Source organism: Hydra viridissima, unplaced genomic scaffold, assembly GCF_058129835.1.
Source record: "Hydra viridissima isolate aposymbiotic clone 2 unplaced genomic scaffold, HvirCarnegie_v1 scaffold_12, whole genome shotgun sequence".
NCBI lineage: Eukaryota > Metazoa > Cnidaria > Hydrozoa > Anthoathecata > Hydridae > Hydra > Hydra viridissima.
Window position 1 is genome coordinate 1,519,099 of NW_028324311.1, and position 25,188 is coordinate 1,544,286.

The 25,188-nt window shown below is 32.3% G+C and overlaps 2 protein-coding genes and 1 pseudogene across 2 annotated transcripts; all 3 read left to right on the forward strand.

The window, feature by feature from the left end:
* Positions 1 to 2,312: 2,312 nt before the first annotated feature.
* LOC149880673 (uncharacterized) lies at positions 2,313 to 9,248 on the forward strand. The gene is made up of 5 exons (XM_090067859.1): positions 2,313 to 2,953; positions 3,054 to 3,590; positions 7,136 to 7,320; positions 8,841 to 8,893; positions 9,234 to 9,248. The coding sequence occupies exons 1-5, from the start codon at positions 2,313 to 2,315 to the stop codon at positions 9,246 to 9,248; spliced, it is 1,431 nt and encodes a 476-aa protein (XP_089923985.1).
* A 6,975-nt stretch (positions 9,249 to 16,223) lies between these two features.
* LOC149880674 (uncharacterized) lies at positions 16,224 to 18,045 on the forward strand. The gene is made up of 2 exons (XM_090067860.1): positions 16,224 to 16,387; positions 17,353 to 18,045. Exon 2 carries the CDS (start codon positions 17,353 to 17,355, stop codon positions 18,043 to 18,045), a length of 693 nt encoding a protein of 230 aa, XP_089923986.1. The 5' UTR covers positions 16,224 to 16,387.
* Positions 18,046 to 23,244: 5,199 nt separating this feature from the next.
* On the forward strand, positions 23,245 to 24,805 carry LOC149880675 (uncharacterized; annotated as a pseudogene).
* Positions 24,806 to 25,188: the final 383 nt, after the last annotated feature.

Sequence of the window (25,188 nt, forward strand, 5' to 3'; positions counted from 1 at the left end):
GAGGATTTATTGGCGCTTATTTACCTTTATTGGGAATGCTTGCAGCTCGAGCCGCTCCTGTGGTTGCCACTGGTTTATTAGGTGGAGCGGCCTCTTCGCTCGGCTCCACTGTGATCGATAAAATTTCAGGAATGGGTGTTGTTTACGTCAAAAAAAATGGACACGGAATTAAAATGGGTACCCACAGAGGAAACGGATTATTTTTAACACCATGGATCAAAGGAAGCTCAGTCAGAGACGGTCTTTACATCAAAAGCGGAAGAGGTTACGAATCCATCGGATCCGGATTGCTTCTCGGACCCGATTCACCTTTCAAAAGCGTTTCTTTTTTAAATTTAATTTTGTGAAAAATTTTTTCTTGGCTAAATAAAAATGAGAATCTTGCGAAATGACGACGGAAAAATCAGAAGCATTAAGTTCATTGATCAAATTGAATATTTAAGGAACAAAGGATTTGGTTAGCGCGAAATTGAAATGTACAAATCCATTCTCGAAGAAAAACACGAACAAGAACAAAGACAAAAAGAAAAAGAAATTTTTCGCGCAACATTTCAACACCTTTACAAAAATGGAAAACTTTTTTTTTTCATTACGCGTGTTTTATCACGTCATGAAAAATCTTTTTCACCTCATACCCATTATCAACATTTTTTTATGGGACAATCAGCAAAAAATCTTTTTCACCCCTTTGATCATCAAAATTTGACAAACATGAAAAATCATTTTGTCCCAGAACCCGCCTTTTATAGTAGTATTAATGATTGAATAAATAGATAAATTAAAGTGTGTTATATAATTTAATATTTAATAGTAACTTCTAAAGTGGACCGTCTTCGTAAGAAAGACAAGAATAAAGGAGAAAAGAGGAAGATACAGACTAATCCCAGAAGGCAACTGTTTCTTCTCAAGTATCCTATCAACCAGCTGCCCACAAACCAGCTCCCCAGCATTGGAAATGTGCTCAGATATATACAGTTCATCAAATCTTCCAAGGCTTTAAAGTTTAAATCTATAAAACCTTTTGTAGCTTGTCCTCAAAGTTTTCCAGGCAAAGATCTTATCTGCAAGGGTAGATCCTGTAAAGATCCCAACCATAAATCTGTTACTTCTCTTGTAATGGATGTGTGGAACAAGGCTGGTTTTGGAGAACTCATCATTTCTGGAGCTGCTGTCAGATAAAAAAATAAACTAGTTTTTAATTATGTAAATAAACAAATAAGTAAATCAAAAAACAAACAAATAATTAATTAAATACCAATACAAGTAACAAAAAATAACCAATATTTCTGTAATTAATAAACTTCTTTTCTGTGCAATCAGGGATAAGATTCTGAAGTTCCACATTAAGTATTGCAAAATAATCTATCTGAGAGATCTAAACTGGGATTTGAGCATTGGTAGATTCATTAAGATTCAGGAAGAGTTTAAGGAGAGCAGCAAACTCCTCGATATATCTGTGGCGAAATTTGAGGAGAAGATCCAATCAGATCGACTTCGTTCTCAGAAGGCCAAGGCAGAGGACATTCAGTTTTTTTTAGATCAAAAAGAAGGTAGAAAAATGTATCTAACTACAGAGGTAGACAAAGAATTTGAAAAAGCTATTAAAAACAGACAAGATCGGTGGCAGAGAATGAAGTATATGAAGATTACAGAAGTGAAAAAAGAAAAAAAATAAGGGAACTAGTTCTAAGTGAACTTGAGGCTTCCTTTGAATCTGATGCTGGTTCTTCTGCATCCGAATCAGAAGCTGTAATTTCCACAGATGAAGATTCAGTCAATGAATTACTCAAAAAATTGGATTCTACAGTAAAAGGCAAGGTAAATAAAAGATTCTAATAAAATGTAAAGTTGGTTGTACAAATTTTGAGTAAACTTAATCAAACTGAATTCAATTAGATTAGAAATATCATAGCTGTTTATTATGTAGATAATGATAAGTATCAGTTCTGAGGATCTGGTGGATTGTACTTATGAAGTATCTGCTCGATACAGGGTCGGGATTCGACCTCAAACCGCAATCATTGCAGCAATCTGCAATAAAGCAGGCGTGAATCTTGAGGATGCGCCCATCTCCAGAAGCTCTGTTCATCGAAAGAAATTCAAGAAGATTGAAGATCTAGGTAAGAGTAAATAGTAGAATGTAAAGCTATTGAAAATAATGAAGATCAAGTAAAACTAGGATAAATAAAGATTAAATTATGTAGGTGATAAAGTTATTTTAATTACTAGGAGACCAGATAAGACAAGATATAATGGAAACCTTGAAGGGAAAGAGGCTTGTCTAGCATTTTGACGGCAAACAGATCAAAGAGATGGAGGAGAACCTGAACATAACTGTTACTGTTGAAAGGATTGCAATCAGTGTTACATCTCCTGATATTGACGACACAAATGACATTCTCCTTGGAGTAGTTGAAGCTGAAAGCTGCAAGGGAATTGACCAGGCAGATGTGATCTTAAATCTCCTAGAATATTACGATATTGTTGATCAGATCTTTGCCACATGCTGTGACACCACTGCTTCCAACACTGGAGTATTTTTTGGGGCCATTACCATCCTCACAAACATCCTCAACATTCCTTTACTCTGGTTTCTATGCAGGCGACACATGTTGGAGCTACACATCTCTCATTTTATGGAGGCTTTTACTGGTGAGAAAACAAAGGGGCCGAGGAGAGCACTCTACGTAAGACTGCAGAAAACCTGGCCACACATCAAAGAAGAGGTAGACAAGATTGAGGAGATCATTAGGTTTGATTGGAATGAGCTACAGGTTGGATCATCCTTGTACAACATTGCAAGGGAGGCCCTGGAGTTTGGCAAGAGGGCACTGACCATAAAGACATTTAACAGGGGGGACTACAAGAAACTTTGTAAGCTAGTTGTTTTCTATTTGGGTGGAGATGTGCCAGGATTTCATTTTTATCAACCTGGAGCCTGCCATGAAGCCAGGTACAGTTATAGTATATTATCAATAATTTTTTTGTTTAGGGGAAAGTACATTTTCAAGTTTTTCTTACATATTTGATAATAATAATAATTTATTCTAAAGGTTCATGGCAGATGCTCTATACCTGCTGACCCTGAGGATGACTGAGAAGGTAGCCCAGGTGATGAATGAGGAAGAGAAGAAGATGGTAAAGATAGCAGCATTCTTTGTTTCTGTATGTTATGAGCCCTGGTTCTTAAAATCCTGTATGGTGGACAAGTCAACTTCAAATGACTTGGCTGCCTTTAAGTCATCGTTTGACGTAAGTGACCTCTACCCAAAACTTGGACAGACCCTTCTTTCCAGCATGCAACGGTATGCTTGGTATTTAACAGAACAGTTAGTTATTCTGTCCCTAGCTGACGATAATATTGACGACGAGATAAAGAAGAAAATGCTGGAGAAGTTGGTCAAGTGTGATGTCCCTACCCAGTTTCATATGGGGAAACCAAAGCTACCGGTTATTGTCAGATCAACAGAGCTTACTGAGCTGGTAGGTTCCCAGAGCTGGATCTTGTTCAAGGTATGTGAAATCCCTGTTGAAGAGGTGGAGAAGTGGATCAGCGGAGATGCCAGTCAGACATTTGATATATTTAAAAGGTTTTTGAAGTCGATTAAATGTGTCAATGACTGCGCTGAAAGGAATATCCAACTAATCCAGGACTTTGTTGGAGGCTACAGGTCGGACAACATGAAACAGAACCTCATGCTGGTTGCCAGAGACAACAGAAAGAAGCTGAAGAAGGACCTGACAAGAAACAACTCAAATAAATTCAAATTTTTAAACTGGAAATTTATATTTTTAAGAGAATTTCTAAAATACATGATTTTTTTCCAAAAAATTGTTTTTTTTTTGAAAAATGAAATTTTACAGATATCACTTTTACTGGAACAAAAAAATTTTCTGTGGTATTTTTAGCCCATTTAGACCTTAGAGAATGAGAAAAGCTTGAGAGGTAATTTTTTTTTTTTTTTTTTTGAGACACCCTAAATAAAAGTTGTGGTATTTTATTTGCTTATAGTTGTTGGATCACTATAAAAAATTTGAAGTCAAATGTAATAATGGTTCAAAAGTTATTCAAGAGTCAATATGACACCAAAACTAAGTAAATAAGTTAAAACCCACAGTCTGTAAAATAGACGATTCTGGACAATCCCGACAGAATTAAATAAAAATATTTTGGCAATTTATTTTTTTATAGTTGGTAAATCAATAAGGAAAATTTCAAGTCAAATGTAATAACGGTTCAAGAGTTATTCAAAAGTCAATATGACACCAAAACTAAGTAAATAATTAAAAATCCACTTAACTTTAAAGACCGAATGACCCCTCATTTTTTAAGTCAAGTCAAGGTCTATACAAAGATATAATTTATATATATTTAGTTGAATTATAAAAAAATTGTCTGGAATGGCTAAACTGGTACAAGTACAACTAGAAAACGCAAGCTAGAATTTGAAATTATTGATTAAAAATGTGTAATAATATTTAGTTTTTGTTAACATATTAACTAAAGTATAAAAAAGACTTGAAAATGTTTTTTTATTTGCTTATTTCTAAATATTCCTAGCCTGCCTCAAACTTTTTGTCCGTAGTGTACATGCATACATACATACATACCTCTGACGTCTTCAATCAACCAATCGGGAGTGGGAAGACAAAATATCTTTTTGTACTCTGTATACATGGTTCTTTGTAATAGAGCAAAGCTGAAAAAAAAAACTTTCCGAAGCAGCAATTATTTATTTTCAAGTAACGTGGAAAACAGACAAAAGAAAATTAAAAAAGTGCAAAAACAGCAAAAATTCACATCAATGATTGCAAAAAAAACAAAAAAAAACAAACGAAAACGAGAAAACCGTTGAAAAAACGAAATTAAAATACCAAATGGCGCACATTTCGGAAAAAAGACGAAAACATTTAAAGTAAAAAACAGAAAAAACTGCTCACGAATCCTTCGGCGTCACGTAAATATTCTATCTTGAAAATTTGGGCAGAGCTTCTGTGTTAGATCTCCTCTGAACCTTGTTTTAAGTGAGCTTTTTTATTTTACACGAGCTTTTATACCCTTTAAAAATCGACAGTTTATAAGCAAACAAATCAAACACCGGGCAGTATGTTAAGTAAACAAGTAAAACAATGGAAAGTTCCCAGAATTCTGCGAAAAATCTGTAAATTTTCATAAAAGCAATAGTTTTCATAACGAAAGAGGAAAACAAACGGTTTTTTTTTTAAAATAACTGAGGGTAGCGTGAAAAATAAAATAAAATCCACCAACCAGATACAAGCTTGTCCAAACGTATCTTAAATCAGCAAACAATTTAAAAAGTAATAGCAATGTCAAATTTCGCATTCCGCGCGTTCTAGCATTGTCGAGGAAAGATAAGGCGTAGGTGTAAATCGAAAAAAGATGAGAAGGAAAACGAAAAAATGATTGCCTTTACTTAAACGTTCTGTTGTTATTGAATTTGATTTCGATTGATTTCAGTTCGTGAGTTTTAAAAAAGACATTTTCAAATTTTGTATTGTTTTTTTAAACTGATATTTTATGAAGCTTACGTTATTCTTTTTCTTCATCTGTCAATCTTTCTCTTTTTTTCTCGTTTCTTCCTCTATCTTTTTATTTCTCTTTTTTTTATTTCGTTTTTTGTCAAATTATTATTTCTTTTTTCAAACCTTTCTCTTGTCGTTTTTTGCCTTTTTTAAAATCTGCTCGAGTTCATGTTCTCTGTTCTTTTTCGCTCTCTCATCGCTTTTTTTCTTCTGTGAAAGTTTTTCTGTAATATTGTCTGTAGCATATTTTCTGTTTTTCTTTTTGAATATCGGTCATGTTTTGCTATTATCTGGGTTTTTTCGTGTGCGCTTACAAATTTTCTTTGTATTTTTGTCTTTCTTCGTCATTCATTGTTTTAATTAAAATCTATCATTTGCTAAAAAAACGAATCGAATCAAAACCTAATGAAAGCAAAGTGACAAATATTAAAAGAAAGGTTTTCAAATTCGATTTTTTTTATCAATATTTAGAAAAAACATAGGACATTAAAAATGTATATAATGTGGGAAGAAGTGCTGGACGATTCGCTTAACGAAGCTACGCATTGTTATATTTTCGTCGAAGAAGGATCGCAAAGAATTTCGTTGCGATCCTTCTTCGACAAAAGATCATTTTAATGTCGTCAACGAGTTTTCCTTACCTTTTGTTGATTTCAAAAAAAGCGTAGGATGAAACATTTGAAAAATCAAAATATTCCATCATTCACTTGCAGTACATGATGATTCCAACCAATATGTCGCAGATGGAAAAAGTGGAAGACAAAAGAAAACAATCCCTGAACTTAGAAAGTCGCGGATTATTATAAATACAATTCTTTTGAGCTTTTTGCACGACCTGGCTTGAACTATGAATCTGTAATATTGGATAGGATCACTGAAAAGGTGGTTAAAGCAAATGGAAGGTTAATGAAAGTGTGTACCTTTAGAAAAGACATTTGGAATAAATTTAACATTTATTCCGAATGTCTTTTCGTTCCGAACGTCTTATCATAGCATTATGAAGTTGATGAACGACGACAATTTGAAAAGGACCGACAACGATTACGTGTTTTTGAAAAGAACCTTTTTGAACGACGGAACGAAATAACTGAGGTAGAACAATTTGCGGAGACAAAGAACAATTAAATTGAAGATAATGGTGGAACATGAACTTCCCACGTATTCCATTTTTGTATTTGCTGTTTAGCTTTTGGAACGGAGCTTTTTGCGGTGGGATATCTGCAAGTCTTTTGAAAAACGAAAGTTACGTTTTGAAAGAAAAAAACTTCTACAATCTGGAGGTGCACAAAAAGTTAAACAAAGCAACAATCAATTTTCAAATGCGAGGATTGAGACAAAATAATTTTTTATTTTGTCTCAATCCTCGCATTTTATCTGAACCGGAACCTGATAAATTTAACGCAAATTATCTGAACCGGAACCTGATAAATTTAACGCAAAGCAGATCAATTCTTGGAATCAGTTTTATTTTCCATTGACGAGCTCGCTGCTGAATAAAAAACCTCGTTTTTAGGCATTGAAGCGCGTGATGGATTTTGCTTTCATTCCGACTAATTTGCAAGGATTGGTGTTTAAAGTCTTTCCTATTCAGCAATATTACGGCTTTCAATACAACCCGAATATCAGCATTTATGACAATTCATACAACTTCTCCAGACTATGCTACGAAAGGTTTGAAAACGGGAGATCACAACCTTCCTTTTTTGTTTTTTGTCGAGCGTAAGGAAAATCCAAAAGATGGCGCAGTTTTAGATGTCATCGATCCTCATCATCATTGTAAACTTAAATATTTAATTGCGATTCGCGTCGAACATCAAGATAAATCAAAACCGAAAAGTGACAGAAATAATTTGTACAGTTCATGTTTCAAATGTTGGTCATTTTTTTGTTACTGATGTTAATTCGAATATATCGTAACGAATTTTTATCCCTACTCCTTTAGCTTGTTTTTAAAATCGTTTTTTAGTTTAAAGAGGCTTTTACCGGTTATTACTTAAAATTCGATAAAAAAAAAAAAAAAAGCATTTAAGTGATTTGACGTATTGGAGTGATTTTGCTCACAATTTCAGATAGGAAGTTACAAAACCTAACTAAACCAATGTATTCATTAAAACAATGTATAATTGTTTTTATTCGATAAATGATGTGCGGATTCGAGAAAAATAAACTGAAATCAAAAACGTTTTGAAAAACTGGTAAAAGCTGTTTTATCCGAAAAAGAATGATTGGAATTATTTACCATGCTTTCCGCCTCGCGCGCAAGACATTTTGTTAGGAACGTTGGGTGTGACGTTGAAAAATAATTTTGACGAATATTTTTAAAATCCCGCTGATTAGTCATATATGAAAACTTCGTGTGGTATAAAGTTTAACATTAATTTTTTAATTTTGCCGTGGTTTCAAGGCTATCAAAACATACTTTTAGTTCGCTCCTCTCAGATATTGGATTTTTTGAACAAGGAATATCGATGGACGGTAAAATTCCGAACTTGCGATTGAACGGATTGATATTTGAAGATAATAAGAACAACATTTATCAGAAAGAGATATGCGAAGACAAATAGTCAGATAAATGGGCAGAGAGAGATAACTTGAAATGGCACCCATCGCTCTATGACGATTTTCCGTTTCAAACGGTGGGTAAAAGAGAAGTATTGAATGTGTTTAAAATTTTTAAAGATACGTTGGGAAACTTCAAATTCGTTATGAAATTCAACGATGAATTTACAACGTTCATGAATAGTGATTGCAAAGCTGTAAAATACAATCCTTACTTGTACGACAAGAAAACCAATTTGGAATCGTGGATGTTCTGCAATCAGGTAAAAGAAAGCTTTTCGTCATTGGTGATGCTGCTTCTGGTTTATTTGAGATTTTGGAAAAATGAAACACCGCCCACGACGAAAAAAAATTATTTGTATTGCTCGCAGCCACAAAACTTGCTGATCAACAATGTCGTTCAAAAACTCACATTTTAGGGGAGATGGGGGCGCATTGATCGCCGGGGCAGTATGATCTTTTGGCTTTTACTCGTTCATTTTTGCCTTACTAGAAGTGAGGTTGCATTTTAATTAACCATTATGCTTCCCTAATTGATTATTCGTAATATTTTTTCATAAGGTTATCAGCGTCAAAAAAATAAAGAAAATATTGTTTTTCGTCATAAAAACTGATTTTTTTAAATCGTACTATAATTCAAATATATTTTTATTTAGATGTCTGTATGGGTTAACAACAATTTTATTTTAAAATTTGCAAGTGTTAGGTGTATAATATAATATATAATTTTTATTTAGCTGCAATTTATACAGTAGATATTGCTATCAATATGTTACCTATACCTATTGGGGTACATTGATCTTTGACTATGCGGGGCACATTGATCGGAGGATCAAAGTGCCCCATAGAAGACGAAGTGCCCCATGTTTTTGTTTATAAGCAATACAGTTAAACGAATGGAATTGTATTTATAATTTAAAAAAAAACTATATATAAACAAACAATACCTTTTAGCATTTCATTTTTTAAATCTACTTATGTTATAAGCTAGTAATAATAATACTATTATTTTATAATGTCAAAAGAATAATATTTAACATAATAATTAAAAAATATTTAACATAATATTATTATGTTAAATATTAGCATTTATTAAAAACATATGTTTTTATTGATATATTTTTTTACAGATCTTAATTGGTTAGAAATAGAATTAAAAAAACAAATAAAGTTGCTATACCAAGTGAAACAATGAAAGTAGCTGTTAATAAAGTTTTAGAAGGAACACAACTGAATGTTGTAGCACGTCAGTTTAACATAGATAGAATGACTTTAAAAAGATATTGTCGTAAAAAGAGGCTTAATCCAAATGAAGCTTTCAAGCCTAACTACAACAATAGACAAGTTTTTACAGCAGAAGATGAAAAAAGTTTATCAAGTTATTTACTAATTGCATCAAAAATGAACTATGGCCTTTCAACTAGGTCAACGCGATTATTGGCATATGAATTTGCTTTAAAAAACAATAAGATATGCCCATCATCATGGATCAAAAATAAAATTGCAGGCATTGATTGGTTGCAAGGTTTTATGAAAAGACAACCAGAGTTGTCTCTACGAACACCTGAAGCAACGAGCTTCGCTCGATCAACAGCTTTTAACAAACACACTGTAAGAGAGTTTTTTCAAAATCTTAAAACGGTAAGAAATCGATATAAATATAATCCTAACTGTATATATAATGTTGATGAAACTGGTTTAACAACCGTTCAAAAGCCGGTAAAGGTTTTAGCTGGTAGAGGAAGCAAACAAGTTGGAAGAATCACATCTGCAGAACGAGGAACATTGGTAACTGCATGTTGTGCCTCTAATGCTATTGGAAATTCCATTCCTCCATTATTTATTTTTCCTAGGGTAAAGTTTCATGATTACATGATTAAGGAAGGACCTCCTGGATGTGTGGGATTTGCAAATCCTTCTGGTTGGATGAACTCAGAAATTTTCATAGAATGGATTAAACATTTTGTTAAATATTCAAACTGTTCTCAGGAATCTCCAGTTTTGTTACTTCTCGACAGTCAAGAAAGTCATATTTCTATTAAAGGCTTGGAGCTTGCAATTCAACACGGAATTGCAATGATAAGTTTTCCTCCCCATTGCAGCCATAAATTGCAGCCATTAGATAGAACTGTTTTTGGACCATTGAAAAGGTTTTACAATTCTGCATGTGATAATTGGATGGTTTCAAACCCAAGACCAATGACCATTTATGATATTGTTTCAATAGTTCGAGAACCGTATACAAAAGCTTTCTCACCATCTAATATACAGACAGGATTTAGAGTAGCTGGCATTGAGCCATTCAATTCTGAAATTTTCAAAGATGACGAATATTTACCATCATCAGTTACAGATAGAGCTGCTCCAGATACAGTTACTATCACTCCTGTCAACAACATGGAATCTGAAATGATACCAGCACATGTTAATCACATAGAGTCTGAAATAACTATAGTAAATATTGAAACAAGTATTTTAAACAAAGTGTCAACAAGTGTTGCTTCTATAATCTCACCTGAGGTTTTAAAACCTTACCCAAAAGCATCTGCCAGAAAAAAAAAAGTTAAAAGTAGGCAGTTAAAAACAAGTATCTTGACTGATGCTCCTGTCAGAAATGAAATTCGTTTGTCAAAAGAAAAAAAAATTTTGAAGCAAACCAAAAATCAACAAAAAGTCTCCACAAAAGATAAGAAAGAAACTAAGAATTACTTGCTTAGGAATAAAAAACAATGTAAACCAAATGCTGCTTCACAACTTAACTTTCACAAATGATGAAATATTCTTAATTAAAATATTGTACTTTTAACAAGTTTTGTAAACTTAAAAGTTGTATTCTTATTTCAGTCTTTATATTTCAGTTCTTATAAATTTCAAGTTGTTGTAAAGTTTTAAACGTATATAAAGCGGGTAGCTTATAGCTGCTGTGATTTATACATTTTTTAATTAAAAATTAGACTAGTGGGTTTAACTGCTATATTTAAAAAATAATTAAAAAATTTAGATGTATTATATGTTATACAATATTACCCTTTGACTAAATTATTTACAAGATTTAGTTATAGAAGTGTTAAACGTTTAGATAATATTACGCATATAAGATCAATGTGCCCAGAGTCGGAGATCATAGTTCCCCATAGTTTGGGGTACATTGATCTTTTGAGAGGGTTGTTTAAAAGTTAAAATTATTCATGTTTATCATTTTTTTAAATCAAAATATTTATATATTCCAAAAGCCAGATAGTTCTACATGTGTTTCGTAGTTAATTAGTTTTTACATCTCTTTCAGGTTCTGCGCAATTTTCAAAACACTGCTATGGCGATCAATGCGCCCCCATCTCCCCTATTGCAGCAACATTTATCGTCAGCCACTTGTGCAAAGAAAATACAACGGGACGATTATGGACAATGTATTGATCTTGTAATGGCCGAAAGAAGAAAGGAACAAAAGCAAAAAAACGACGAGCGTGTTCGAAATATTGATTTTGCCCCACGACAATTGGAGCATGAGCTACGAAAGCAATTCCTTTACTTTGAGACTAAGCCATTCGGTGATTAACGAGATTCAGCGAAATATCATAAGAAAAAGTGTTACCGTTGCGTGTTGACAAATGTGTACTTTATTGTATATCATTGACATTTTTTTCTTATTCTGTAATAGCTTCTCTCTTTGTATTTTTTTTCGTTTACTCTCTTTTTTTTTCTGTCATGCTTTCTCTGTTTTTTTTTTTTTTTTCATTTTCTTTCGCTGTCCTTTTCTCTTTAAATTCTTTTTCGCTCATCTTTTTTTGAAAAAACGCACGACACGGCATAGAAATATTGAAAGCATCGTACACTCCAGCCGCTTTTTTTCATTCTACTCGCGTGAGCTATTTTGTTGATTACGATTCTTAGCTGGTTTTTCATCGACGCTTCACAATTTAAAATATTTACGAGGGGGTCTAGTATGTTTGACTTCTTATTTTACAGTATTCATCGTCCACGTCGCATTCTGTTCCCAAACAATAAGCCACTTTCAAGAAGTACTCGACGTAATGCGTCTTGTTAAAACACGACAAGCAATCCGATTCGAAAAAAAGCGTTCTCATTAAAGGTTTTCATATTTTTTCGCTTTTTTTTTTTCGATGGTGGTGAACTTTACACTCACACCATCGATTCTTGCTTCGTTAACAAACTTGCCGTCCAACAAATCGTTTTTGTTCTCGTACACAAACATGTTCAACACGTCTTCGTTTTTAAACACTTTTTTCTTAATTTTTATTTTATTCTAAAAATTAACTTCTTTGTAAGATATTCTTTATATATATGTAGGTACATTTTATTCTTTATATATACAGCAATTTATCAAAAGTGCATCCCTATGCTTCGCGAACAACCATCACACAAGCTTAAACTAACGAAAACTTTTTCATCTTTGCAACCGCTCCTTTAAGTAATCACACGATTTAAAAACAAACCTTGCCTTATCAAGCATCAAAGTCTGCTTTCGTGATTTTCGAAAATGACTAAAAAAAAAGAAGAAACTTATTTTTTCGCTCTCTTTCTTAAATACACTTTATTGTTATTTCAGCTGTACAAAAATCATTTGTTTTTTATCATTTGATATTTCAAATCAACATTTATTTTACAAGCTTCATTGAAAATTAGTCGTCGTCCTTCTCGTGGGAAATGTTCTTTTTGTCGTTTTGGTATTAAAAAATGTAAAGTTTTTAATCGATGGTGAAACTGTCATGATCCAATTGATCGCGAACTGCAGTTGCTGAGCTTTTTCTCTTTCGAACAACACGACAAAAAATACAACTACAAGCACTATAAACTTAATGCTTTGTTTGACGATATCGATGATTTGTTTGAAACAGCTCCATTTTTTTGAATATTTCTTGGACGAAATTTCGATTGCTTTGTTAGCAATTTCACCTTAATCTCCTTGACTTCTACTTTTGTTCGATTTGCTTGCTTTGGTTGGTTGCTTTCTCTTTTTGCCTCTGTTTGGTCCGTTTCCCTCGAAAATTTCAATATCGTCAAAAATATTTTCCTTTTTTTGCGGAGATGTTTTTATTATTTTTGACTGCTTCTTTTTCTAATTTTTAAATGTTCTTATTTTCATTATTGTTTCTTTAATAAACCAATAAAACCATTCATTTTTCTTTCGTCATCCCGCCTTTTTTCGCTTTCAAACGCCATCTTTTCTCTCCCCGCAGGAATGTGAGAAATGTGCACTTTTATTCCCACAATGATTTTTTTGACTGGTTACTAGTTTAAGATTGTTTGCATCGGCTTTATTGAAATTGATCAGTTAAATTTTTTTGGTTTTTATATCCGCAAGTTGGTTGGTCTATTTTTATCTGTTCTGCGAAATACATGTTTTTGTTTACTTGAATGCCGTCCACTTTGTTTTATTTTTCACCCTTTTCAAAAATGCGCGGTCCGAAACATTTTGTGTCTTTTGTTAATTTTTTGAAAAAATTCTTTAATATTTTGATATGCTTTTTTTGATAATTTTGAACAATTAGTCGATTTTGAATGGTTTATTTTTTTGTGTTTTTCTGCTATTAATGGTTGCTGTCTCGGACGTTTCTCATTTTCGGTTTTGTTTTTGAAAACGTTTTTTTGTTATTTGAAGGATGCTGAGTGTTATTTGAAGGATGACTTTACCGCTGCAGCTTTACGTTTGGCGAACCATCACGAATTCCAATTATAATCGCGTGCGTGTGGTTTATTTGATGATAGTAGACAGTGTGGAATTTTTGGAGAAAAAAAAAGTATTGCTCATTTCTTTGCTAAGCTCGGAGGCTTTCGGCGTTTGAAACAATATATAAAGAAAAATCTAAATCTGGTTCTATATGACGATATCAGTCCTCTGTGCCTGAAAAACGAGAAATATCTGATCCTGTGCGCAAGCGTATCACATCGCGGATTGGGGACCAGCCGTTTTTCACAGCATTCCTTACATATGGCAACAACAAAATTTGGAAAGGCATAATAAATTGGTCGTTGCGTTCAACGGATGTTCGTTGATCCACTGCATAAATGAAAACCTGGTTCGGAAAAACAACTTCTATTGTTGTTGAAAACAGTAAACACTTTTTGCCGCAGTCGAAAACCCTGTTGAACAATAAGGAGCGACACTTGATGAGCATATATGACAAATTCGACGTTCAAAACGAAATGGAGCTTTTCATTTAAAAGTATCATTGTTATTTGTTGGAAAAGAAAAGCTACAAAAAGGCTGTGACAAACTTTGACGACTTTCTGAAAGATAACACCTGGAACGAGTTTTTTTTACTTCTGGTTTACCAATTCTTCGTTTTCGAAAGCGCTTTGCCGCTGAGACGAAAGAACTTGTTACCAGTTGTGATCGTTGTGGCAATACTTATAGGAGGTCGGAGATTTTAAAATAAATAGCTTTTTTTCGTAGTTTGACGCGTCTTTTAACGAAGAAAAAATAAAGTGTTATTAACAAAACTGAAAGAGTTTATTGGTAGTTTTTACATTCCATCTCCGATGTTTGTCTGTGTTTTTTTGCCCCACATTCTAAAAAACAGTAAACAATAAGTGACAGGTATAAAACTGTTTGGAATTTTTTCAAACGGCTTTGATGTCTTATAATAAGTGTCTTAACAATTTCGCGTCACAGTTTTTTGTAAAGAGAAATAAATTTTGAAAATGGCAAGAAAACCAACCATAGATGAATTTGATAAAATCTCATTAACTCAAATTGGTGCGAAGTTTATGAATAATCGCGATGAATGCAAAATGTGGCTGAGAGAATTCGGTTTGCTTGCTACTGTAATGATTTGTCCCGTTTGCAACCTGCAGTGCGGCGAACCACCGGACACACGCAATGTAGATGGAATAATCTAGAGATGTACTGTCAAAAATTGTAAAAAGATAAACATTTTTAAAGGCAGCTTTTTTGAATAATCAAAACTGGAGTTGCGGAAGATCATTGGAATAACGTACATATGGACTCTTAGCGCTTGAAAAAGTCGGGGACTGTCACAAGAAGACATTCAAAAAGAATTGGATATTGAAACCTATTAGCGATTGGAACCAGTTTTGCAGAAATGTTGTAATAGATTACTTTTTGAATAATCCTGTACAATTAGGCGGCCCTAGCTGTGTTATAGAGATTGACAAATCTCTTTTTGCTCGCCGCAAATACAATCGTGCCAGAATTGTGGAAGCACAATGGATATTTGGTGGTTACGAGCCAACAACAAAGGAAAGTTTTTTAATCCTGTAGCTCAACGTGATGCAGCAACTCTTTTGCCAAATATGTATCAATGGATAAGGGCAAGCACGGTAAGTTGGAGTGATAAGTGGGGTGCTTATAACACTCTTGGAGCACAAGGCTTTTAGCATGGTACGGTGAATCACTCGCTTCACTTTGTAGATATGGCAACAAGCGTGACAACTAATCGAGTTGAAGCAATGTGGTGCCGCAGCAAAGCAAAGTTTAAAGCAATGTTTGGAGCACATGGAGACATGACTCCTGACTATTTCAGCGAATTTATGTGGATGTAGAGGTTTAAAGAGCATTCTTTTTTTCACTTTTGGGATCAAGTTGCAATTAACTACCCAGTAAATTAAGTTTTCGTAAAACTATTTGATGAACACAACTCATTATTTGTTGCTTTATATTTCTTTCCATATTGTAGTGATTAAATTTAGTGGCTTTTCAGTAAATGTTTTAATTTAAGTCTTTTTTTGGTTCTTTGTATTTCTCAAGGCTTGTAAAAACCAGGTAAATAGTTTTAATAAATGATTTTAAAACTATCATTAAAAAGTTTCAAAATGGAGTTAAAGCAGCGTCGTTTCTAACGGAATATTCAAATGTGACTTAGAATACTTTTAATTTCATTCGCTATTCGCAGAAAAGATTTGTATCTCATCACTTCCCTTACAAAAAAACCCAGCGAACTTCCAGTGAAAGTTCACTGGAAATGTAAAAGATCACTGGAAATTCACCGAGTTCGCTGGGTTTTCCGTAAATTTTACGACTTCGCTGGAAAATCACTGGAAGTTTAACGAAAAACGTCATTTTATTTCCAGTGATCTAAAACCTTTGTGGAAATTTAGCGCTTATTTTTAATAATCGAAAACGCCGCGGGTTTCATAACACAATATTGATATAACTTTTGCTAACATAACTTTTTTGAAATTTGACAGATATAACATCTTGAAAATTTTTTTCCAATTTCTGTAATAAAGTAAACGTTGTTTTTTTACATCTACAGTTTCAGTTTCTATTATTTTAAGTTCTACTCAATTTCCAAAACCACAGGTATGTTGTTCAGTATGTTCATTTTTATTAAAGCGAATACATATTCAACTTTATAATTTCACAAAAATTTATTATTATAAATTTCTTTATTGTAGATTATTGAACATAATAGATAATGATTGATTATATATATATATATATATATATATATATATATATATATATATATATATATATATATATATATATATATATATATATATATATTAGGGTCTCCCAAAAACAGCATTTTTGAAAATAATTTGTTCCCACCCCCTAAATGTGTTCTATCTAATACAAAAACACTAGGTTTAAAATTTTTTTGGAATAAGAAATATTTTAAGGGGTCCTTATAATTACAAAAAAAAAGTTTTTAAAAAATACGTCAAATATATATATATATATATATATATATATATATATATATATATATATATATATATATATATATATACATTTTCATACATATATATATACATGTATATATCCGAATAAATTTAAATGTATTCTTAAAATAGAGGGCTCAATGTTCTTAAAAGAACATAGCAATAATAAATTAGTAAAAATCATTTATCAAACTTATTTCATTTTACACTGTTTCATCAATCAAGACATCAGAAAATTTCATCAATTAAGACTCATCAAAATAGATATTTTGTAAGTTTTATAATTTTCAAAAGAATATTAAATTTTCTGAATAATTATAAAATTTAAATAAAATTATAAAATTTTATACCGCTTAAACACCTTCATTTAACATATATATGCATTTGATATTTATATATACATCATACACTTGATAAAAAAATTTTTCATCAAATAAAAGTATAGTTTGTATTGTATATACTAAAGAACTAGCTGTAAAATAAGCATCATTGTTATTTAAGCACAATTAGGTTAAGCACAATAGTTTCTCTTGTTCTCTTTCTGATGTCAATCTTGTTTAACTTAAGTTTAATTTTACCTGCTTGCCTCTTTTATTTTAGATGACTAGAATTGGTTGCTACAAGAAATGGCAATCAGGGGAAGTAAATATTCCAAGAACAACACGTTGGAGGATGTCAAAAGTTAACTGTGCTCAGCAACAGAATGAGATTACCTCTGATGACAATCATTCTATTGACGATGAATTTATGGATCATTTATCTGACTTAGATGAACCAAAAAATGAAACAACCAATAATGAGTTTGATGAAAATGAAAGTTCAGAGAGTCCACCTCTGTATCCTGGCTCAAAGATAAATGTCTCTAATGCATGTTTATGCATAATGACTTTTGTTTTGCGCTTTAATTTGTCCTACGAAGCCTTAGAGGCGTTGTTAACTCTCTTAACTATTTTATTGTCACACAGTGTTTTGCCTACATCTAAATATTTGTTTTTGAAGTTTTTTAAGAAGGAAAAAGAGTTATATGAAAAAGTTTTTTTTTGTGATGTTTGTGAAGTTGCTTTAAGTCTTAATAAGCAGTGTTCAAAATGTTTGAAATATTTTACATCATCCTATCTTCATAAGAAATGCAATTTTTTTCATATTTTAAACATAAACAAACAGCTTAAAAATACTTGCGATAACAATTGGATACATTTAGCAGATCTTGAAGAAAATGGGCAAACAACAATTAGACTTGTTGTTAATACTCTTGGAGTTCCTGTACTTATGGCTCAGATTTACAAAATCTGAGCCATAAATATAGCCATAAGGTCAATAAAAAAAAACATTTACTTTATATCAGTGAACTTACTTTATATTTTCTTGTTAAAAATTTATGAAAATTTGTATTCATACTTAAGGTAGTTTATTATTTATACATTGTATTTTTATTCTAAATATTGATATTTTTAAATAAATGTTATATTAAGCTTTTTTTTTTCCTATGCTTAATTTGTCTTATTTCGCGCTTAACGGTTTTAAATATTTAAAATGTTTATGAACGTTTTAAAAAAAATATACCCTAAAAAATAAAATTCCAGCGAATTCGCTAAACTTCCATTTTTTATATATGAAAACATGAAAGTTAACTTTCATAGCTAATTAGCTATGAAAGATCACTGGAAGTTCACTAGAAAAGTTCACTGGGAGTTCACTGGGTTTTGGAACAAGATCACTGGAAGTTCGCTGGAAAAGATCACTGGAAGTTCGCTGGGTTTTGGAACAATTTTTCACTGGAAGTTCACTGGGTTTTTTTGTAAGGGTTTGAACAATGAAGACCGTTTATTTGACATTTTTGAGGATTACGAAAAATAACTATTTAAATCCTATGATGTTTTGAAAACAAATTTGCAAAAAAGAAATGAGCGGAAAAGTGTTCACTTAACGAAGTGGTGGAGAAATGTTTCTTCCTTATTGCGGTGGATGCGGTGACAGAAATTTCATGAAAAATTATTGAGGGACTGGAAAAAGGAAGAATAAAATATTTCAAAACATCCATTTAGAAATTGACAATGAATAGAGAAACAAAGAAAAAAAAAACGTTGGCTTATTACCCGTTTTACCTCTTGTCGATGGAGCCCAGTAAGGAAAATACTATTACAAAAAGACAAAATCATAACTTTAACTTATTCAAAAAGGCATATATTTATACCATAAGTAATAAAAATCTTTTTTTATATATATAACAACAACTTCGGAATTAAAAATCCTTGTTGTCCTATTGTTATCAAATTGCCTTGTTGTTGCTGTAGCGACTCGTCAATATCCATTTTGTAAACATTTTTTTAAAAAGTTTAAAAAGGAACATATACCATGAATAATAAAAATTTTTCTTTTTTATAAAACATCAACTCCATAATTGTAGTTAAATTGTTAATCACATTCCCATTTTTGTTGTTGTAGTGACTCGTCAGTATTCATTTTGTAATCTCTTTTCCGATGCGGTTTAATTTTCTTTTCCTATTGTTATCGGCATATCTTGAGTTTATTTTTCGTTTACAAAACTTGAGCGTTTTGTATTTTCTTCTCAGAAAGACTTTATTTCTCCTTTTTTTTTCTTTATTTTTTTTCTTCTTCGTGAATTATGGTGGATTTGAAGCCAAAATTCGAAAATCAAACTTGTCGTTTTCTTGATCACTGTCATCATCGTAACTGGGTTTTTTTTTTTTAAAGGAGGAGAAATAGAAAAACAGATATTTTTCATCTACTTAAAGGATAAATATTTCTTGGTTTAACTTTTATAATTGCCAATTTTTTAAAATAATAGTTCTTTAAGTTTCATTTGTCTGATATCAAGCAAATCCTATCTACTAATTTTCTAAAAAGCAATCTTCGCGACTAACGGTACATTTAGAACTTCCGCGATTTTGTGAAAAACCAGTTTTAAAGATTTTGCAATCCATTATCAAAATAAGCGTTTTGATAGACTTGCTGAGAGTAAATCAACAAATCAAAGTAGAAAATATCAAATTTTCCGACGCTTTCGTTTACGACGTGAAAGAAATTTTAAAAAACAAAATGAATTTCTTAAATAAAAACAACACGAAAGACCTGTTTCGTAATTTTGATTGGTGAAGAACGCAAGAAAGTCTTAAAACCCAAAGTTCTTGAACGAAAATGATTTAAGAACATATAACCCATTTATTGTTTAAACAATTCTGTCAATACATTAACAGAAAACGAATATTTGATCTCTCTTCAAAAAATCGTTTGATCGAGATTTCTAGACAACAAAAAATAACTGCAGAAGAAGAGCACTTGTTAAATTTTTTCAAGGGAAAATATATTTCAAATAAGTTTTCAAACAAACAATTGGTTTTTTTACCAGCGTATTTCTCCTTTTTTAATTCGCTTTTCCCTTTCCCCATTTGTTTTATCATCAAGTCTTTTTTGTCATCTTTCTTTCAGCTTCAATCTTTTTTTTTTTATTTTTCGTTAATTCTCGACTCTGTTTTATTCACTTCATCACCTGGCGCCAATCAATTTTTTGCATGCAGACAATGTTTGTTTTTCACTCTAAAACGTTGATTGTCGGCAAACAGATAATCCTATATTGATTCATTTGTTTTCATTTTCTGTTTTTTTGCTTCTTGTCAATAACATCTCTTTATTGTCTCATCTGTTTTTACTTTGAACACTTTTTGTTTCTTCCTTGACAATAGCCCCTGTTTTAAAAACAAAAGACGAAGCAACGAAAGAGTTCGAAATTTACGATATAAGCTTTTCCCAAACAAAAAAAAACTTTCAATTCATTTGAACAGTGATGGCACCGACTCTGTAAAAGGACAAAAATAAAAAATCACACAGTACTTTAATTTTTTAAAATTTTTTATTCAATTTTAATGATGTAACGTTTCTATTCAGTTTTCATTCTTTTTTTCGAGCAACAGTTTTACCCCTTCTCACACTCCAGCGCTTCTCACACTCCAGCGCTAATCGCGCCCATGTAGACTACTTTTGCTTTTGCTGACATTTTTTAAACGTTTTCTCTTTATATAAACAAAAACTAACGTTTTTAAGTGGCTCTCAATAACGGCGGAGAGTATATAAACTTTTCATTTACACCCGTTCTAATTTGAATCTGTTCAACAGGAAAGTAAGCGGCCCACCGTCACTTGACCGCTAAAGTTTTTTTTGAATTTGTGCGTGTTTCTAAACGCGGTGCTTCCGGTCATGAGTTGCTTGCCGACCGTGCAGAAATCGTTCGTCATGTCATTCACCAATAGCTGATCAAATTTGATTGCGGGATTGAAATAATTGTCCACGTTGCTGATGAGCGTAACGTTTTCAGTGTCGAACACTGAAAAAATTGTTCACGTTCGAAGTCGAAGGGAGACCGCCGTTTTGCCAGGTCATGTACATGCGATGCACCTGACAACGAATCAAAGAAGTGCTCACGTCGTACTAAATTAAACCCAAAAAATAATACCAAAATTCACTTCTCCAACCACTCCAGTTGCAACGTCTCTCAAACTCATGCAGTGTTTGTGTCGTTGTTCAGTTCCGTCTTTCAGATAATACGAAATGATAATCGTGTTACCCAACAAAATTGACCATTTTGTGTTCCGCATTTCAATCATTTTTCTATTGTCCACATTGGAATCGATCGCTTTCTAATCCTACATCTTTAAATAAGTGTAATGCTTCGCCATCATCAATGACGTTTTCTCAACCACCAAGTTGGGATTTTTTTTGTAATTTTGCATGATTAAGCGAGGATCTTCGATAATCGGTGCTTTTTTACGACATTAGTCCTTTGTGTTTAAAGAGTGAACAATATCTGACTCTGTGTTCGAGCAATTCACACCACGGTTTGGGCACTATGACTATTTTTCACAGCCTTCCTAATCATACAACTCTGTGGCAAAACTTGCAAGTACATTACAAACTGGTAATAGTGTTTAATGCGTGTTCTTCGCTTCATACCATGTTTCGAAACGAGTTTCCGTCCGGTGGAAGTCGATTCAAATATCCCATCATTGGTTTGTTAGATAACAAAACAAAAGAAGGAAAGCACTTGGCTTTTTTTAAGAAAAAACAGAAGCGTGGCTTTTTTAAGAAGCTCGTTGGATAATCCTTTACAACAAGAAGTATACATTCCTGTGGACGGCAAAGGTGAATGTTATTTGGATTATGCTTGCATGAGCTTGGCTAAATAACTCATCTCCTTTCAACCTTTTCTATACATCAAAGTCAAAAACCGTAATCAGCTTTTTTATTTAAAACCTTGTCATAATGAAAAACCCCCCTTGATAAACTTATGCAAACCCCCCGAAACAGAAACAATAACGCCAGACAGAATAAAGACGGACGACGAAACGGAAGAGATTCTTTTGTAACAGCAGCAGAAGGAGAAGAAGAAAGAGATGAAACTTTTAAAAAGAGAAAAACGAGTTAAACGCGCCAACGTTTTACTTAACGATTAAAATCTCGATTCAACGACGACGAAGTAGAAAAAGACTGCGATTAAACAAGAAGAAGAAGAACAACAACAACAAGAATGGTTGACCAAAGTGTTGCAAGAAAAAATAAATGAGTTTGAGTTGGCGTTCAATTCTTCAAACCGCGATTCATCGTACAAACGTACGATGAATCGCGGTTTGAAGAATTGAACGCTTACATTGACGAAACAACGGAATACAACACACCACCATTGCTGCATCATAGTCAAAACAAAGACAATATAAAAAGACAAAATACTAGAATTAAGCTAAAAGTGAGAGCCTGTTTGTTTATTCCCAACATGAAACACCGTAAAGACTTTGACCAAAACGAAATTGTGATTTTTCTTACACATATGATCAACCATTACAATCCCATTTGTTTCGTAAGTTTTTAAAACACGATTGCACCAATGCTTTTACCAATAGAATGAGACACATGGAACTGTCTTGTTTGCTACGTTCGCAAAGAAGCATCAACAGTGTTAGTCTTTCGAGATCAACATTGAGCGGAGTTGAAAACAACAACAAATCAAGTTACTTGCCTGGTAAAGGTAACGAATCAAACGAACCGTCGAGTGAAAAATCTTTCATCGGTAAAGAAGATTTTATGTTGCGATATCGTTTGTTAAAATTGCCTTTATTATTTCCCGACATGCTCTACGAACACGAAAACGTGCGTTTTTTTTTCAAAGACATGTGTCAAACACCCGTAAAAGTCGGATGGAATTTATCATCGTTCGATATGGAGGTGCGTCATCGTATTGAAATTGAACAACCTCAACTGAAAGATTTAAAGATTTTCGAAAACCTCGACTAAAAGATTTTAAAGAAAGTCGTTTATGGAAACAGAGTGTGGGACGTTAACGGAAACTTGAAAGACTTGTACGATCATCTCACAAGCAACGTGCCAAACGAACGTGAACTCGAAGAAAGGGAAAAGATTTTTTTTATTCAAAACATCATTCAATCATGGAAGTATTAGAGATAGAAGTGCAGCGCTATTGAAATGTCTAAAACTATGTGTGAAATCTTTTGTTCTTAATACAATAGAAAGTCGGAAAAGAATTACGTCGTCGTATGACGGCACTTTGATTTATGTAAATACTAAACTCGCTAACTCAATATGTATATATATAATATATATACATCAAAGTGATGAAATAAGTATTTTACTCGAGGTTTCGAAACCGAATTAATTATTAATGAAGAAAAATTTGATATCTCATCCTTCGACGAGAAATTTTTTTTCTTCCAGAGTTCTAAGAGCTCGACATGAAAAAAATTAGTTCTGAATTAATGAGATGTGAAAAAGGTAAAAAACATTACAATACCAAAAAATATTATGATAATCACATCCTTAGATGTGGTGAAATCCATTCACCTGAATCATTTACAAAAGGTCAAGCGATCTCTAAAGGTAGTATACCCAAAGTGTGTTTTGTATTTATATGGTTATGAAAAAATAAACTTGTAATTCCTTTTGAAATTTAGATATTCTCAATGATGATGTGCAAATAAAGCTTTTAGAGAAATTCCCAGTACACTTTTGGGAATCGAGCTTTTAAAGATGAATTTTTCAACAAGTCAGAAAAAGGTTTTGTTACTCCTGGCAATATTTCTGTCATGGTTGCTTCTAAACTGCTATTTCACAAAAGCAAAATAGAAAAATCAGTTGAACATTTTAATAGACTTCTATCTGTTGATATGTTTGCAATTTTAAACGCATCAATACTCCTTGTTCTCGTAATAATATATGTCAAATGGTTAATAAAATGAGATAGTCAGCTAATTTGAAAATTCATGGAATAATTTAATATTTATTAACTTTAAAATATTATTCCACCTGAATGGGAATAATATTTTAAAGTTAATAAATATTAAAGTTAGTGAGATCCATATTGACATGTTAATAGTATTTGTGTTAAACAAAATGAACGAAAAATGTTTATTATGGAGAAATAAAGAACTCTTTGTAACTGATGAAAAAATGTTAGAATTAAAATTATCTTTAAGAGAGGAAAAGGTAGTAATGTATGTTTCTGGATATATTGTTTTTCTTTTGCTGAAAAAATACAAAAGAAACAAACCACCATCATATTTAATTATCTGTTCTGTTATAAATTCTTGGCAGTTGTCAAACAAAATTTCTAATGACGCTTTATTGAATAGCACAAGATCGTGGATTGACCGAGTAGATCGAGGAGCATTAATGCATGTGAGTGATGAATTTTATTTATTTATTTGCCATGTTCAAAACATCGCAAGATCTATACTAAATAGGAACTTACTAGTGAAATATAAAGGGCAGGATCTTAGAGATGTTTTAATGTAAAATTTCCAAAAAAATGCTCAGTTAGATGTTTCTTGGTCATCACTGACTCGAAATCTTGAGAATTTAGATTTATCTCAACTGTTAGAGTTAAAAATCTTAAAAAAGTGGATATCAATGCGTGCTCGTTCTTTTTTAACAGCTTGGGATTAATGTGGTAAAGCATTTAAATAAAGGTGGCATTTCAAGTCGAGGTGAACTGGGACTAAGAAAAACTCTTTTTGTAAAAAGAAAATAATTAAAATTATTTAAATCTTGCAACAATCAAAAAGCGAATTCAAGATTTTTTGGAATTTGAGTTAGGTTACTTCCAGGAACGTTCTAAACTAAAAACTTTTGTATGTTTATACGTATGTCTTGTTAGATTATTTTTCAAAATGTTATACTGATTTTAACTCAAACACCAAAAAATCCTGGATCCGCTTCTGAACCAGTGAACTTTTTAAATATTTTTCATGAATTATAGTTTGTTTAGAGTTATTAGCAATGAAGTAAAAATCAAAATTGATTTATTTTTATCTTGATTAGCCTCATTTTTTCGATGCTTTTAAGCAGGGCCCCCGGGAAGGGGGGGTAAAAGAACAGTTTGACCCGGATGACAGATGTACTAAGGGTGCCAAA